General features: G+C 38.7%; 1 protein-coding gene across 1 annotated transcript; it reads right to left on the bottom strand.

Moving 5' to 3' along the window:
• Positions 1-953: 953 nt before the first annotated feature.
• RNF32 (ring finger protein 32) lies at positions 954-17,055 on the bottom strand (the record flags this gene model as incomplete). The annotated part of the gene is given in 14 exon segments (XM_080383211.1): positions 954-1,035; positions 1,037-1,104; positions 1,108-1,200; positions 1,575-1,646; positions 1,650-1,693; positions 1,696-1,723; positions 1,727-1,744; positions 7,730-7,838; positions 8,049-8,173; positions 10,358-10,365; positions 10,368-10,520; positions 15,196-15,466; positions 15,987-16,046; positions 16,867-17,055. Coding segments are annotated over 14 exon segments (1,311 nt in total). The 3' UTR covers positions 954-962.
• Between the last annotated feature and the right edge of the window lie 1,727 nt (positions 17,056-18,782).

Here is an 18,782-nt window from a genome sequence, read left to right as displayed (position 1 = left end):
TTTTCCAGACCTGAAAAGGTGCCATTTCCCTTTTATCTTACATATGAGACCCTCAGTACCCCCAGCTGTTTGATGTAGGCCTCCCATCATCCCTCCTTGCCTGTGGGGACCCTTACATGTTTCTAGAAATGCAGAGCTGGGAACTGGACACAGAAATCTCAGAGCTTGAGCCCTTACCCTGCGTCATGTCTTCAGCACATTTTTGTGGTTTGTTTTTTTTTTTTTTCCTCTTTTTGGTGCATCTTTTTTTTGCAACATCATTCATTCGTATTGAACTTGCGTTCTCCAATATGTTTCTGGATGTCTTTCTACAGAAAGTCGCTACATATAGATGATGTGAGTCATGTCATACATGCAGTTATTCCTATATAAGGGTATATTTTGCACTTTCATTTTTTGTGACACTTTGCTGTTTCATCTGCAGGATTGCATCCTGTTACAAAAATGAACTGAATTGGCTCAGTGTGATTCTCTTCTTGGCAAATCCCATGTCAAATACTAGTTCTTTTAGTTTGTACCAGTGTTTTTCTGGGAAGTGAAGTGACACTAATGTCCACATTTCCCCAGGCTTTCTTCCCTCCTCCCTGGTTTCAAGATAGGTTTAACAACTCCTAGTCCTTTGGAGTGTCACGTGTTCTCCACAAGATCTTGAAGTCAACCAGCTGGCAGTCCTGTAGCTCAGTCAACCAGCAACTGATCTGTAAAACACTTCACCTAACGGTTCTCTGGTACAGCCTTTCCCCCTTCCAGCTTCAGACTGTAAAGCCATGCAGCTGGTGTTGTGGTGACCACCTCGCGTGATGCATGACACAAATGGATCTTGCCAGTATTGCCTGGAAGTACCATTTGTCCATACAAAATCATTTGTTCTTGGAAGATTTGGCTCTGAACAGGCTCCAAAGTTAGAAGTATGTGTGTTGTCAGCTACAATCTATGAAGTAGTTAATTATGAGCTATATGTATCAATGTTTGAGGATTTTATTTTTATAATATAAGCAACATAAAGGAAAAATATGTTGCTCTCCCAAGGAAAACTTCAAATGCTTTAAGACAGGTATGATGAAACACATGCGAAGAAGAAAACAGAACAGTCTGTTGTGAAAACTAATGGCTGGTACTAGAAGAGAGACAGGCAGGATGAAGTGTGGGACTGAGTGGCGTGATACAGGTAGGACAGTCAAATATCTCTTGCCAAAATGCCTGAGGAAAAACAAAGAAATGACCAAACCTGTAGTGAAACAAGGGAAGGCAAATAGATCAGCAAAGTGCTAATTCAAATGTTCAGATCTTATGGCTCGTATTCTGAGACACTATTGACATCTTGATTCTCAATTTTTTCTACAGCCTCTTTGGGCTCTTCAGCTGAGTAGAAGAGAGATGCTGCTGAGGTAAATTTCTGAACCGTAAAAACTTTTTAATATTACAGATTTGGAACAGATGAACCAAAATACAGGAAAACGGAAAAGACTCAATTGTGCTGTAGACAGCTATGCCTTCAAAACAGCATAAAAGAGCTTATAAATGCAAAACTACTTAAAAAAAAAAAAGAGGGGGGACAACCCCCCTCCGCCAACCTGCATCTGGTTCTTCTCCCAGTCAGTTTCACTTATTAATATTTCTTCTCCTTCCAACTGCTGAAACACATCTTAACTTGCAGCTATAAAGGAAACTATCTCAAAAAAAAAAAATATCCACCTAGGTTGATGGCATAAAACCTCAACAGTCAATTGCTGATCTGTTGAACCTGAAAAGAAAATTGATTGCTGTTAGATTGGGAGTTACATATAGGTATTTCATATGTGGATGAATTGTGAGCGATTGGACAAATGAGCTTGATTAGTTGCACGGTCTGTGGAATCTTGTTCTATTTTGCAGCTGGTGCCCAGTGCTGATTTAGAGGTGAAAAGCAGCAGGTCCCCAGACTCCATTGATAGACCATTATCCTTCAGAGAAAACACAGGATTTTCATCACTGGACTTCCCCAAGACAGATGTGCTATTCATACCCCTTATTGGTGCTGCACAGAGGGCACAGCTGTGTTAAAGAAAGGAAGTACAGAACTTAGCTGAGCATTGGTTATTTGCTGGGAAACCAGTGCATCTGCTGCAGGGTTAGTTAAAGGCGTGACAACCAGTGAGGCAAGAGGCATTTGCCCTTGGTACAGACTTTTATGAGCTACTGCCTTAAGTACATGTCTGCATATTGCACATGGGCCTAAGCAATCTGGTTGTCATATCTGAAGATGCCTTCAGTGCTCAGCAAAAAAATACCTAAAAGCCATGCATGCTTTTAAGCACAATCCCAACTCACTGTTGCCACTTCCTGTCATTGCTACCACAGGATCTAAAAGTCCCATAGAGAGTCACACAAGTCTTAAGACTTGTCTTTTGTGACTCTGCTTGTAAATGCTTTCAGCAGTTTTAAGGAATGTTTCTACACCTGTATTATCACTGTGCAATGTGAACCCTTCTCTCCATGCATTTCCTTGAGTGAAAAATCGATAGGAAAATGGGGAGCCATCCTTCCTGGGACAATGGGGTGGGAAGTGTAAGGTGGTGGAAGGGTTGTTGTCAAGGTCAGGCAGCCTGATGGTACCTGAACTCTTTCCTATTGTTTCATTTCACTTTTTTCTGCCTCCCTTACAACTGCTCCCTTATAACCATGTGCTCACTTACTGCTGCTAAAGTGACTGTTCATAGCATATATCAGAATATTCAAAGTGAACATTTCTAGGCCCAAAGGAATCAGGAGCCCAAATGAAAATCCCCATGAAGACTATCTGAAAAGCTCACTTAACTTTGGATTTTCTAAATTTTTTTCTAAAACAATCAAAAACCTCATCAGTTTTTTTTAAATTATGTTCATATAATGTGTAATATGAAAGTATCTTCCAGTGAAACCCATAATGTTTCTCAATAAAGACTTTAGAGGCAAACATTAGAAGCATCCAGATAAGGGAAATTGTGAAAACCATCATGTAAACCAGGTTGGTTGTTTCTTGATGTTAGATTTGATCCTGTGTATTTTTTTATTTTATGGTCTGATTCACTGCTAACTGAGACCTGTTATGACTTGCTGTATTTCCAAATGATCCCTAACACAACAGTATACTGAAAGGATGTATCTCCATTTGTCAGTACGAATCAGATTTAGTTACCTTGTTAGTTAATGCTGATGTATCAACTGAACATAACTTTAAAAAAATAAAAATCCTCTGAGACCCCTTATATAGTGTATTTACATCACAATGTGATAGGAAAAGCAGCAGCCCCTTCTGTACTCTCTGAGAGAATTCCATGTCTAACACCTGGGTAATCTTTTGCTTCCTCCATGACTGTTCACTGACAAGAAAGAAAAAAAACCTGATTCCATCCCACACAAATATCCACACTGACCTTCGGTGGTATGTGTAAAACAAAAAACAAACAAGAATCCTGCCACAGGCCTCCTTCAATATTTACACTTTGTGGTCTCCAAACAATCCCAAAGGATGACACTGCGGGCTTTCTGAGTGAGACATGAACTACTAATACACTACACTTTAATGAGATTATGTCTTTAATTAAATACATAATCACAATAAAATATTAAACAATAACAGTCCTAGTAGGTTTTCTCTGAAATGTTGTTAGCTAGGTTCTAGAACTGTATCTATTGCAATCCTAACTGCTCTTACTGATTTAATTTTAAAATCTGACTTCAGGAAGAACAGGGTAAGATTACACCTAAACTGTATATAATTCATGGTTTCTGTTCAACATCAAGGCAAGGTTGATCCATTTGAAAATACTTTTGGTCTCGTTTTATGCTTGATCTTCATTTATATTGGTATCAAGCTTGAACAGACTTGAACTATTTTCATATGGGGGATGGAACAGAAAGCTAGAGCAGCCATGATGCTGCTTTCTAAGAGACTCTCAGGATGCAAAATTTGAGGAAGAGCAACCACCTTTTAACTCTCTGCAATTATCCAGTGTCTATTTCTGTCAATGTGAGAGCAGCACAGACAGTATGTGGTCCGTTCCAGGACCTGGCCTCTTTCTGTGAGCTATACTGTGACTAGGCGGGCTGCTGAGGAAAATCAAGGAGCACTGAAAGCAGGGGTAGAGGGGGCTGGAGTTGCGTTAAGCAGGTAGCGCTCCCTTTCTGTCTGTGCCTGCACTGCCCGTGCTTTTCTCCCTCAGCAGGGAGAAGCCCTCCAGTTCTTCCCTGAGCTTGCACTGTTGTTTCTCTTCCCCATTTCACTAAACGATCCTGAAAGTCCTCTCATGAGCCTCCTTGAGCAGAAACTGTAAAAATAAAGAGAGGAAAACTCTTCTCTTGCCTGAGACAGTGATCTATTAAGTTCCTCCGCTGCTAAGATACTATCTGCTTTGAGCTACTCCTGTATTTTCTGCAGTATGACCTGGCCCAACCCATACCCATCAATCAGCAAATAAAGTCTATGGTTGGGAAGAAAAAAAAAGTAACTGAAATTTAACACAGAATTTTTGCTAACTGGTAAATCAGTGCAAACTATCAATGTGAACAGAAAGAAGCATTCTGGATAATTTGCTACTGCCAATGTGTTCCAGGATTTAAATATCAAATCCTGCTGTGTTTTAATGTGCAATATTGAATAATCCTTTTTTCCTAGAACAACTGAAACTGATTAATTGAATGTGATTCTGAAAACACCATACCTCTGCCTTGTGTCTGTGACTTCTTAAAACTTGAAAAGAATGGCATAAACAGAATATTTGAAACACTCTGTTGGTATGCAAAACTACATCAGTCATCTGTACAGCAGCACAAGACTATGATAAAATAAAACGATGAAACAAAGCACCGAGGTGAACTTTGTCCACAGGGAAGCCTTTTTAAGTGATCCAATATCAGCAAATTGCTTACTAATGTGTTGACTTATGGCAACCCTCAAAAGTAAAATGAAAAGGCTGGAATTTACAGCGTATCAATGAATCAGTTGATAAGCCTTTACTGGTTTAATATCCTCCCAGTTTTGCTGCTTGGAGCCACTTCAAGTTAGCAACAAGAATGTTTACCATCTCCGTGTGATAAAGGAAGTCAAACGACTAAACAAATTCCAGGACCATTATACTGTTTGGTGAGATTTAAATTAAAATAGTTGGGAAAAATCATGTGGAGGGAGGAGGAAGAAACTAAAGTCAACTACATCATTTCACAGTGACTTACCTTGCTTCCTAAACAATGGCAAGATTTTTAGCAAAGCTGGAGATAATGTAATGCATTTGAAAAGATTTAATTGCACCAATAAAAGACTATACCACAATTAAATGACATACAGAAGTGACATTTATAGGTAGGATCAAAGAACTTCACTACCTAACATGCTGAAGCAACACCCTGCTTTCTGTGCATAGTAGTGCTAAAAAAGTAGCCTACTTCGGTTTCAGTGACCTTTCTTATCTCCTTTGATCTAGATTATTAAAAATTTTAATGATAGGTGTAAATAAGGCCTACTGTAGCACCCTGAAACAAGTAATATGTGTTCTTCCGAGTACTAATATTTCAGACCTTGTTTTTTATTATTTATTTAAGCATATGAAATTTGACATTTAAAAGTTGTGGTCCTTTCAGAGGAGGTAGGGATATTAAAAATTGGGGTTTTTTTCAGAATTGTGATGCTATTTGAGTATGTTAATACTTAAGGAGTGACATTTTAAAAGCACAGCACAACTTTGAGAGGCAAAGTTTATTTTAGAAAAGCTTTTTAGCATCTGGAAATGGATAGCTCCTTGTGAAAAATTTCTTTAGCATTTTCATTAACCAACACTTAAAAGTATAAGAGCGAACAGCAGGAAAACTCATCTACAATTCTCACTTGAAAGTTGCTGAGAAAAATAAGTACATATCCTTTAATCACAATTAGTACTGAATTAATTTAAACCTGGCTAATCCATATGAGAAAACTTCATAAATTTATTGTCAACAGGAGGTGAAAAAGTAGTGCCCCCTTTTGTTCTCTGCAAAATCCTGAAGAAGTGTTCCATATGAGAATGATTTCCTAATGCTGTAGGCTATATACAGAAACTATGTTAAATGAAGCCCTTCCCATGGCTTACAATCATGTGATAAACCATGGACAATCTATCAGGCTGTTTCTCCCTAAAACAGGTATCTAAGGGAGGGGCCCTGGAAGCTAGCCCCTTGTAGATAGCTTGGTAGACTGCTACTGTAGCTGTCTGAGTTTGTGAGAGAAATTGTAACAAATGACATCTGCAACTTTCAGCATATTTAGAAGCCTTCTCCAACTTCCCTTTATGGAGACGCTGTTTATAGCCAAGCACGGTATCTTCAGCCCACAGAAATTTGACTACCTTCCTCAGAAAGAAGCATATAACTGTTTCCCCAGTATTCCATGCAGAAACAACTAAGTGTTTCTGTTGTGTGTTCCCATCAAGCTACTTGAGGACAGTCACAACCCACCAAAGGATTCGCTTCTTCCAAACTTAAGTGTTTGAGTACTTTCAAGTGTAACATTAGCTTTCTCCAGTTACCTCCATATTAATTTTCTCTGTTACAGGGAAGAACTTTGCACTGATGACAAAGGCAGCATAGCAACCAGCAATCTGTCTCAGTGTTAAGGCTAAGAACCATATTTCCTCTCTCCTGCCATTGTTACCACACAAGCAGAACAGTGGTACCAGTTTGGTTGCAACAGCCTGCCAGATCACCTCTAGGGTACCAACCTCACTATCATATATAAATGCATAATAGAGCAAGAGAGGGTCTTTGCCCCCAAAGCTCCAAAAACATACAACCAAGTAAACAAGAGAAGTAACAACAGACAGTAACAAGCCTCTTTCTGCAAGCACTCCTGGTTTAAAGCAGTGATTTAACCACCCCCCCACCCCCAACCAGCTGATTTAAGTATTGGTTTAAAGCTACCATTGATTTAGCCTGCAAACTGTATAATTGTTGCATGCACTGGCTACATTTAAATCGGTGTTTTGTATGGCTTTGTTCATCTATGTTAACCAGGCTGTTGGGTGATCTGGACTGACTTCTCTCGCTCTCTGAGGAATGGTTCAGTAATTGCTGGGGATGTGCTAGAGCTGTTTTTGTTACTGAAAAGCTGAACTGGGCTACCTGTGACTCAACTGTGGGAAGACTGGTAAAGGAGAACCTGAGGACTGCACAGGGACTCTGCAGCAGCTGTGTGCTTAAAGGCAAACAGGGTCATTGCAAAATGCTTGCACCTGAGTAGGCCTCATTTGCATGGGGTCAGGACCCTAATCTATTACAGTCTTGCATCTGAGCAGAAGTTAGAGAAGGGCAAAGCTATGGAATGGAACTACTCAGTTCAGTGTCCAGTGAGAGAACAATGACAGTGAATAGAAGTTGTGATTGTTTATGGATTTGTTTCTCCCCCTACTATACCCCTTTCATATAATTCTATAGGAAAACAGATTACTGTGATTTATCAAAAAGAGAAGGGAAATACAGAGCCTCACAAAAAGCCCACTATTGCTGGACGAGGCAAAAGGCAGGCCTTAAAATTAAATAGTTAAATTATTTTCCTTACTTCTGCATTGTTTGTCTGTTCATTCCATCCTCTTTACAAAACAACTGAGTGCCTCCAGAACTGCCTGTTTGATATGAATAAGAAGGAGTAAATGAAAAAGTAGAGAGCTGACGTTCAGGAGTTTTGATTTAAGGGAGCTGAATCAGACCAAAGAAACAGACCAAAGAAACAAATGCAACCTACCTTTTCCTCAAAGAATTGCTTTCTTGATTTGCTGTCTTTAGGAGGCACTGTTTTTCTCAAGTTTTTGTACCATTTTCTAACAATGTATCTCCTCCAGGAAGCTTGAATTCTGTAAGACACAACTTTGCTCAATAAGAGGAAACTTAAATTTATATAATTTTACTATTTATATGAAACAATTTTACACAGTGTTTTTTAAACTTTAACTTTTTTAGTGCATTCTATCTAGTTTATTATATTAAAGTTTTAACGCATTTGGAACATTATTTAGACATAAATATTGTCCAGTGACAACACCTGTAGCAGAAGTAAGGCTTACTTAATTGTGTACTTTATTTTAAACAAGCATGCCCCATCATGCATTACCCTGGTTTGATACTGCTCTTTTCTACATGTAGGACAGGACTTTTTACCTGTAAATGTTTCAAAGGCTTTCAGACATGCCTGAAAAAATAATTGCAATTACTTGAGATATATTTCATATCATTGGAACAGATGAAACAGGATAGATTTCAGAATGTAAAAACAGTTTATTCATCAATCCATGAACACTCTACAAGACGCATATTTTGATAATTAGAATGTTACGAGAATTTTGTAAATCTCCATATATTCACATGTAATGCCATGAATTAAACTACTCCCACTTAGTATACAAATGTATAGCTCAACTACAAACTATGTCTTCCCATATGGTTTTAAAAAAAGGTAATAAAATGGAATAAAGTGCTTCATCATAAAATAGCCTTTAATTATACTTCTTATCATAAAAATCTGGAATCAAAATTACTTTTCAAGGTGATCACATTTAATTCATTAAGATATTCACTTAAATAGTTTAATTAAAATGCTCATGTATTATGTGTTTGAACAGTTAGATTAAAATGTATTCACTTTATGGAACACATGGGAACATGAAAGCAGCACCTGTTTTTCAAAAGAAAAAAAGCACCAACCAAACCTGACTTTAAACCATTCTACAAGCTGAAAAGTAAAAAATGCTGACAAGAAAAACTCTGACTGCCTGAAAGGTCATCAGTTTCTTTCTATTATTACTGCAGCCTTTCTGGTGAAAATAAAATTAGTCTTCTGCAGATGTTACATCTAAACCAATATGTGAATTTTGTGTTAACAAGACATGGAGTGGAAGAAAGCAAGAAATGCCAACTGCTACTGACTAGAGGAAAAGATTCTAAACCAACTACTTAACATGAAAGCTGATTAATTTTTTTCCCTTTTCCCCACAGAGACGTTAAATTTCAAGAAGTGATATACATCAAATGCAGCGTTTCACACATACAAAAAAACAAAAGAGAAAGTATGTTCACAGGCTACAAGAAAACTTCACCTTTATCTGACCTAAATTCCCACCAAATGCTGATGATCTCCATCCTGACAAAAGATATAGAGTTGGACAAAAAAGGCAGTTGGCTCTTAGAGGAAGGAAAAACTGGGAAAGGAGTGAAAACCAGAACAAGTAGTGTGCACTATTGAGCTGGCAAACACAAAAGGATTAATGGCTAGCAGCCAGCTGAAGGGAAAGCTTTCAGATACAGTCGCTTTCTTCCCTTGAGGGAGGAAAGCTAACGAAACACTGAGGACAAAAAGAATTCCAGAGGCATTTCCCTTTTTGTGCCAAATCTAAAGTAACCTTTTTAATGAGTGCTGTCTTTTGCTCTCTTGTCAAGCTTTAGACTTTCAGGGTAGCCAGAAACTGGCAGAATGGTCTTTCGCCAGATCCATCCCACCTGTCTGTGGGCAATTGTACACCTTCAGTTAATGTTGATGTAAAAGGAAGCAAAAGTCCTGTATTATAGGTTATTAAAAGACCTTGATTCACATCACAGACTTGTCTGTAAAAAGTCTCCAAGAAAAATTAAAAGGGAGAACAGGCAGAAAAAAACCCACCCTAAAAAATGCACTGTGGAAAGAAACTTGCAAGCAGTTGGGATAATTCTTCTAATTACCATCATCACCTCTCTGAAGCAGCACTCTTCTTCAATCAGTCACTTGTCCTTTTTGCTTAATATTTGCCAGATGATAGATGAGAGAATCTAATAAAGCATTATGTATTTATGCTTATGCTGCACTCATGCATCGAATAAAGTCATCAAGGTAAAACGCAAGCATTTCTTCAGACAACCTAAGGAAGTGACTGACTGGTATTAAGAGTACAACTACTTCCATTTTCCAAATAGAAATAACTATTGAACTAAACTGCAATTAACAAAACTTGTGAGAAAACCAAATATATCTTGAATCGTAGAATTAGTGAATATTTACCATTCTGATAAATGAAGGGTAGGATCATATCTAATGGGAATTTAAATGAAGCAGAAAATAGCCTATACCTGCTTTGCAAGAACAGATAAAAAGGCCGATTATCTTCACCTCTGTTGTCATAACTTCAGAAGTGAACAAACACTGCTAACCTCTCTCTACCATGTCATGTCCACAATACTTTCAGAGTTCACCACTGATAGCTGGGTCCAGCTATTAAATGCTAAATGGTGTCTCACGGTAGAATCCTTCCTTCCTTTCTTCCTCCAGCTAATGATTTTTAGCAGTAACTCCGGAAAAAAAATTATACAGTTGTGTAGGCCACAGAATTAGAGTTATATATGTAACTGAGGTTAAAGTGCAAATTCCTCACTGCATATTGCACAAGGGTGTAAGGAGTCTCCATGCTGTATGGGTCTCTGCTTTATTTTCACCCATTCTTCAGCAGTTAGCGGCAATGAAGGAGGCTCAACTAGGCCTAACTTCTGTACCGTAGAACAACAACAAATCACTGAATAAAACCCATTGGCAGATGCAGACAATGGAGATATTCTTCCTGTGAAATTAATCGATGATGTACCTTTTAAAGATTACTTTATACATATACTTCATATAAATCTATCATCAGACAAAACACTGGCAGGCAACACACATCTTACTATTAATTAGCTATTCAGTAACTGTCAAAAACTCTTTTAGATACAAGAAATTTCTTTAAATGTAAACTTTTATTTGCCAAGTAATTTGAATTTATTTTGATATCTTTTCATATCCATTAAGATGGCATTATTAACTAGACAATGTAACGATGCACGATAACAATTTCAAATCATCAGTATGAACAAAATCTCTGCTAGAAGTCATTTGTGAAGGTTTCTTCTGCATTGCATTTTTGTATTCTTAAAAATAAAAATTAATAAAGTGTCATAATAAAAACCCACTGCTGGTGCAAAATACTGCAGTAATGAGACTGTGACAGATGCAAGAGAAATAAAGAGCATAAAGAAACAAAGGGATGGTCACAAGACACCACTGAGAATGTCACTGATAGCTGAGCTTGTTGACCTCAAATGGTAACTGTGAGGTGCCTTGCTGCATGTCCAAGGGAAACCTCTGCCTTCTCAAAGCCAGTAAAATACTTAGAATATTCTCCACCCCCAGCACACACACACACCCTCCCCCATTCCCAAGAATAGCAGATAAAGTCCAGTGTCGGTATCTCAGTGGTAAAAAAAAAAGATGCTGGTAGGTACAGCAAAGAATAATCTTTGTCGTCTGTGAAGACTGGAAGAAGCAGCTTGTGTTGACTGACCAAAGTCAATGGAGGAATGTCCAAGGTATGTGTAGTAAGCCAGTAACATGAGTCCATGGTGAAGTCTCAATAGTATTTGCTAAAGCAAGAAAAGAAGAGGGACATGCAGTAGGTAGAATGCAAGCTGATGAGACCTAGATGAGGGTTTTAGTTCTAAATGGGAAGGAAAGGGTCAACTCTTTAATTCATACCAAAATCTTTGCATAAACCAGACATTAATAAGCAGCACTTATTTTTTCTGTATAAGCTTTCAAAACCCCATCAAAACCCCAGCTTGTGTATCCAAACTCATTATACTAATTAGTCATGAAGAGAAAAGGAATCTTAACAAACCAAAGAACGGGGTTTTGGTGATCCACTTGCTCAAGTATCTCATTATTTTAGGATAGGATTTATTAATTTGAGACAAAAATTCTGCTCCTGAGCTTATCCATCTACAGATGTGTATCATTAATCATTTAAAATTTGCACAAAACTGTCTTTGATCTTCTTAAAGAACTTTTGCGAGGTGCTAAAGGAATTATAAGAATACTTTCTTCCCTTCAGTTCAACTATCTGCCAAAGCTACTGCCTCGTGAGGTCATGACATCCTTCAAACGTAAATTAATTTAATTCTGTATCTTAGAACAACAGGATGGCTTTGAGATTTCAAGCTGGGCCAGTTTATGCTTTTGGAACAACAGGGAAAGTGCTTTCTTAACATATTGTTTGGTTCACACAGACCCCACCTTATTATTTTTGTTACCCTTGTAAAGGTATCAAGTCAAAGGTAAGCAACGCATGTAAATCTAAGTATCAAAAGAGAATTTGAATCAATGAATGCCATAGATTACATTGTTGGTCATATATGAATTGTCTTAAGAGACATGCTGTTTCAGGTCCTGGACAACTTGATACCAAAGTACGGCACCTCCACATGTGCAGGAGCTCACAGCTCTGTCTGCAGGCTATGGGCTAGAATTCAAACCACTTTGTGTCAAGCAGCAAAGCGCATATGTATGTATCTCCAGCACCGTAATTTCAAAATGTAAAATATACACTGTATTAACATAAAATAGCATCAGCTATCAATTTTGGTGCAGTGGAACCTTGTTATCTGGTGCTTTTGATAGTGAAAAATAGTATGAGCTGTAGGAGAAATACGAAGGATCCTGCAAAATTTTTGGAGTTTTAAAACTAGTCCAGAACATCTATTTTGCTTAAAGCTTACACATGAATTGCTGAAATTGGTAGCTGAGTGACAGGGAAGTTTTCCTAACCAGGAGTTCTTTCCCTCTTGACCATTCAGCTCTTGAAGAGCATATATTGCATGGATCAGTGTTCCTGCTATAAAAGAAGAATCATGTTATAAATACATGATACAAATTTCAGTAAAACCATATATAGTTTCATCTGACAGTAATATCTAAGAATACCAGTGAATGAGTAAGGAGACAAGATCTCATTTTGGTAGTCCAATATACACAAGAGATGGTCTTTAGGATGAGAAAATCTGGATACACAGGGAGTGAACAAGATAGCAAACCAGTCACAGCATGAAAGACAGTATCACAACATACAATATGCTTACCCTTGATTTTCTTCCAAGCACTGTGGTCAGAAACTGTTTTAAGGAAGACAATGAGATGGCTTTGTGGAAAGCCTTTTGTATACCCCCAGGGTAAGAAAAAATGCTTATTTAAAACTTTCACAAATGGATGATTAAAGCTGCCAAACAGGAAGAGATTGGCGGCAAAATCTAACTTCTAAATAATATAAACCAGATGGGATATTTGTGAGAGACAGGTTATACAGGTGTTTAGAAGGAAAGCTTTTATACAGCATAGTCGATGAAGGAAACTGGCAGCAGGACACACAAGAAGGGATGTGTGGTTTAAGCAAAAGGCTCTAGGAAGATATTCTCAAAGTAGCGCTTTGAATAAATACAAGCAATGAAAGCCTACATTTATCACAGCTCAAGACATCGAAGGGTTTTCATCCTTATGCATCAGGTTTACAAGCTCAACCCATTCAGCAACACACCCATTTACAACCAAGTGAGTTATTTATCCTAAAATGAACATTACCAAAGTGATTACATACACTAACCTTTAAACTATGATTGTTTGATTTTAGGACTCAAGTCCCTATTGTCAAAAATTTAATCATAGAGGCCTGTGAAATTTTGTCCGATTACTCACAAACTCAAGAAGAGAAAGTTGTATTAAATTAAACTTTCAAAGTTGTTTCACACCTGTAAGGTTTAAACCACCCAATTCTTATGAAGAAGAGAAAGCCTGACACACATTTTAAAATAATGTGAGACTACAGGTGAAAATACTAATAGGCAAAACCCAGAAACAATTGCAATTTTAAAATATCTTTCAGCACATTTTTTCAAATCACTTCCACCAGCATTCATATGGGACATTTCAGTCAGTGCTGTGATTTAAAGAGAAAATACTTTGTCTTTCTCATAATTGCAGAGAACATGCTCACACTTGGGCTGCATTTTTTCACCACACCTTTAGCTTCCACAATCAGTCATTATTTATATTTGCGTTAACCCCGGTACCTTTCTGCTGTTTTTTCTGCCTCACTATCCTCTCTTCTTTCAAATTCCTCTTCAAAACCAACCAAAAAAACCCCCTCCCATCTTTAGAACTATAACCATGTAAACATAGTAATAATCACCTTGTCCTACTACCTTTGTCCCATCACTTGTTACACTCACTTGTTGTGTATTATCTGAAGTTACCCTCTTAACCTTCAGCTGATTCCAAAAGGCAGATGCCTGTGCTTGTATGGAGCCTCATTGATTTACATGGTTCTCTTTAGAGCTGGGACTACTGTGACAGTTACTATAGCAAAAGCAACGTAATCTTCAGAGGCACCTAAGGGCATTTTTATGAAAATGAATAAATAAAACAATTATTAATGATTATGAAAGTTTATTATGCTTGAAACTACAAACTGTGGAGCTGGCAGGTCCTTTAAGAAATGCCTAATCAAGACAGCTGAGAGGATGGAGACAAGATGATGCTTATGGCAAGAACACCATAGAAACCTTTAGAAAAGGGAAATACAAGACTGAAACTGATAGGTGGGCAGCACATTTGTACTCCTGGTCTGTTAAGATGCTCCTTGCTTTTGTTTTTTTAAGCAGTGTTTTCTGTCGCTGCTGTACAATTGCATTATTATAATACTATTGAAAAGTGAGTTTTCTCACCAGGCACCATTCCAAGCCCTCACATCTGTGACTTTTATCTTGTTGCATGTTTGCTTCTAAATTTGAAAAAAGTATTTAACTACAGGTGTTAATTCTTCCTGGGTTTAGCCTCAGGACCATTGTAAAACCAAACCTTTTAACTTTGAGTAAAGGTGGGTATCTGCTAACAAAGAATATGTTTAATGCAGCACCAGTAAATGTCTTTTTACTGAATAAGGAATAAGCCAAAACATTTCAAATAGACCTAAAAAAATATTAATGATATGACATTCCCCCAAATAAATACAGTACTAGAATCATGGATGTTTGCTTGAGAATATAAGGTAAAGAGAGCTATGACACTCAATATACAAATACAAAACATTACAAAGGTGCAAGACTTCCTGCCTCTTATTGAAGAATTCTTCTTCATCAAGATGCACTACCTTCTTAATTTTTAACTTCATTGCCACAAAAATATTTTTTTAATCCAATTCAGATATGAAGAGACACATTCAAGCCACTGATTGCAATTCCATTGTTTACCTGATAGCCTAAAATGCTGAATTTTGACAAATACTAACCCAAGATTTTATGCTGTTTAGCATTAAATTATCTTATTGAACAGAAAACTTAGTTTATTTAAAATAAAAACAAGAATTCACAATTAAAAATATAATTGGTTACCTATTGTTAGTTGTAGAGGACTGGGATCAAGAACATACCCCTTTTCTGCATCTTCCTTGTTTTTGTGGTGAGTGCTCTTTTTCCTTAGTCCAGCATCTACTACTGCTCTGTCCATTTCTTTGTCCATGGGTTTGTAAATGCTCTTGGTATTCCTTGTCCTTGACTTAAAAGGGTCTGCTAATGAAAGAACCTGGAGCTGATGACTGTGTATTATATGATCCTGTAAAGCAACTGCAGAAACTGTTATCGTCTCTCGTTTGGAGGAGCAGCCCTAAAAAGAAAAAAAAACCCAACTACTTGAATAATTCTTGTTATAAATGATTAAAACTGATATATATTATACTAAATTAAAAGAAACTCTGTTCTTAGCCACTATTTTTGACTTGTCAAAGGCTTTTATACACATGCAACAACTGTACTTGAAGCCTAACATACAATTACCATAATATAAAATTCAAGATTGATGTTTCTGACACATCCTAGGTTTAACTTAAAAAAAAAAATCAAACAAAATCTTTGATTTATCATTTATATTAAATACAATAGCAGTAATTTTTAATTACTGACCCCATAATTATTATATGTGATAAAATCATTATGGACTATAAAAGTTTGACATGCCCAAATACATTTTTACTTCAATATAATGAAAACAATCCTAAAGGCTAACCTTGCCTTCCAGAACACTGAATATAAACAATAATATATTATTTTTATACAGGGAATGGGCTTATCTATTCCTCAATTTGTTCCCACCCTTCTGTCTCATTTTAAAAGATGTGATATTGTACCTTATAAAACCCATGACTCCGTTGATAATCTTTAGCTGATTTTACAAGCATCATGTGAGTCTACAAACAGATGTGTACAAGAACTTAAATAATATTTTTCAGCAAAAATGGCCTCATCAATAGCAGATGACAAACCTACAATCTCACTTTTTTTCTCTTAGGCCTACCACAGGAGACAGCTTAACCACCAGCCACCAACAGGGCCCCTCTCCTGTCAGCCTCCCCTCACCTCCAGCAGACTGCCCATAACACACACCAAATAGCTTCAAATTGAACAGCAGTATTCAGAATTTTCAAGCTGAACTGAGGAAAAAGTACAGCTGTCGCAATAAACTCCACACAACTGTTCTGCCAGGTTAGTTTATTGCAGACCAGGAAGCCTGTGATATATAGTGCAAGGATGACCCTAGCAACCCCTTTGGGGCTGAAGCTACATTCTCATCATCATCGGTGCAGTAGGAAAACCTGTGGCTCTCATGATCATCTGTGCAGCAGGAAAACCTGTGGCCTGGCTTGGCACCAGAGAGGAGGCTGTTAGAGGGTGAGGGGACACCCTTTAATGCTGGCTGTGGCAAACCGTAAGCCAGCTGCTAACAACTCTGTTCAGTTTTCAGTCTGTGGTTGTTCTTCCTGCTACCACAGCCAACCGTGTGCTCCTCGGGCCATGGCTCGGCACTGCATTCCATCTCTGGGCACCCAGCATGGCAGCACTGGCACCACCCCTCACAGGGAGCAGCACAGGCCCGGGCAGGATGAGGGCCCTGCCAGCCGGGTGCCGCCGCCAGCTCACTTCAGGGCACTGCGGACCCTGCTCCTGGCCTTGCACCAGCCCCCTGCCCGCGTCCTTGTTGCTCAGTTTTACCTCCCGTCACTTTTTTACCTCACAGACCTCGGCCCCGCGGGCCGCCCCGCGCACCGGCGTTCCCCCGCGCAGCGCCCGCGTTACCCGGCAGCGCAGGTCCCCGGCGGGAGCGCGGGAAGGCGCGGAGCGGTAGGGCGGCTCGCGGCGGTGTCTCTCCCCCCGCCTGAGGGGACGGATTTGCCTTGCCCGGCCCCAGCGGCTGCTCATAGGGACGGCCTTGCCAATGGCTCGTTACCGATTTCCCCCCAACACTGATCCTGCACGCTTTCTAGTATCTCGACCTCGCTGGTCAGCTTTCCCCTTTAGCTCCTGCGCCTGTGTTGTAACGTGGGGGTTGCCTGATACGTATTAATGGTAGCCCTCCATGTGTGTTTTGACTTGAAGCCTGTTTTTGTCTCTGCATTTTTCAATTTCCAATGAATATTTTTAACTTCAGAGCTGTTTTTAACCAGGCTGGTGGTAGGATGAGAAGTGGGCCCTGCAATTGTCGTATATGCAAGGACCTCCTTCAGCACTGGCCTTCTATGGCCTTTTAGCAGAGCTCTCCACCTTCTCAAAACTTCCCAGCAATGGTGGCAGGGATGCGTAGTCTTTGGCCATTTGCTCCGCTAGCCTCCCTTATCAGTGGTGAACGCTGCGTCGGTATTTGTGCTGCATTAGTGCCAGCTGGCTGTTGATCTGTGATCCACTGGGGATCACTACAGTCATGGGTGGCTGTGGTGTGAAAAACACCTTTAAGGTGATTATTTCAGTGGTCATGACTGCACCTCTTCCTAAGCATGGCTGGGTGCGGTAGGGGCTTACGTTTTCCTCTCTGTTTAGCAAAGTCAGGGTGGCCCATTTGAAGTTATGCACTGGTGGCTTTAAATTTTAAGGGAAGCTACATGTCTGCCATTCTGGGTGACCTGTGGTTTTGGCAACTTCATAGAGTTACCATAAAAAAAAAAAAAAAAAAAATCTACACAACGAGAACAGATGAGTGGTATCTGTATGGATCAAGCCAAAGATCTTTGTCAGCTAGTGTCCCGTCTTTGTCCATGGCAAAAAGCAGATGGCTTGGGGAGACTGTAAGATGGGTTACTGTATGGCAGCAGCTCCTTCAGGGATTTCCCAGGCTTCAGAGCGTGCCTTCCTGAGCCAGAAGCACTGACCTTGTTTTTAATAACCACTGATGTGTTTCCTTCAGATCCTGAACTGTGCAAAAGTACTTTTAGCTCCTAGTAGGAGTGTAGCTTCCTCTGGCCATTTTCCTGGTTATTCTCACTTGGCGGCCCTTTATTTCCCAAGAGGAGGACAGGTACAGATGCTGCCTCGAGTCTAGGTGTGCCATTTCTTTAATCTTTTGGGTTTAAATAGTTGTCAGAGTCCTTCTTAGCTCCTACTGACTTGAGAGATTTGTTTTCTTGGGGAACTGACATTTTCCAAGCAAAAGCAGTGAGGCTGTCCTAAGAGTAATCCTTTGAGCAGCATATAAATGGAGTGATTAATCCACTGGATGCACTTATCTGTAATTATAAGTAATTACTTTAAAGTCAAATCTGCAAATGAGAATACCTCTGTGTACTGTAGGGGATGATGTAAAAAGCAACTGAAGTGGCTATCTTTAAAATGACATTAAATCACTGATTGTTTCTAAAGACAGGAATAAAAAGATAAAATAATGGTTTTTAAAGCGAACTTGCAAGTTAGCCTGACACCAAACGTGACTCAGTAATACCATGAAGGTATATTTTACAGTATAAAATGTAAAGATTTTTAGTAATAAATTTTAATTACCAAATAAAGTAGAAAACCTGGTTTTCTGCTGTCTAAAATTTAAATGATAGTATAAATGCTGTAATATTTGCAAAAACAAACCCATCGATATGTAGAAAAATCATTAGTATGTACCAATTTGAATATAAAGATACTGAAAAATACCTCACTCATACCTA

This window comes from Falco punctatus (genome assembly GCF_963210335.1).
Source record: "Falco punctatus genome assembly, chromosome: 4".
NCBI lineage: Eukaryota > Metazoa > Chordata > Aves > Falconiformes > Falconidae > Falco > Falco punctatus.
The sequence above is the reverse complement of the archived record's forward strand: the minus strand, read 5'-3'. Positions and strand labels throughout refer to the sequence as shown.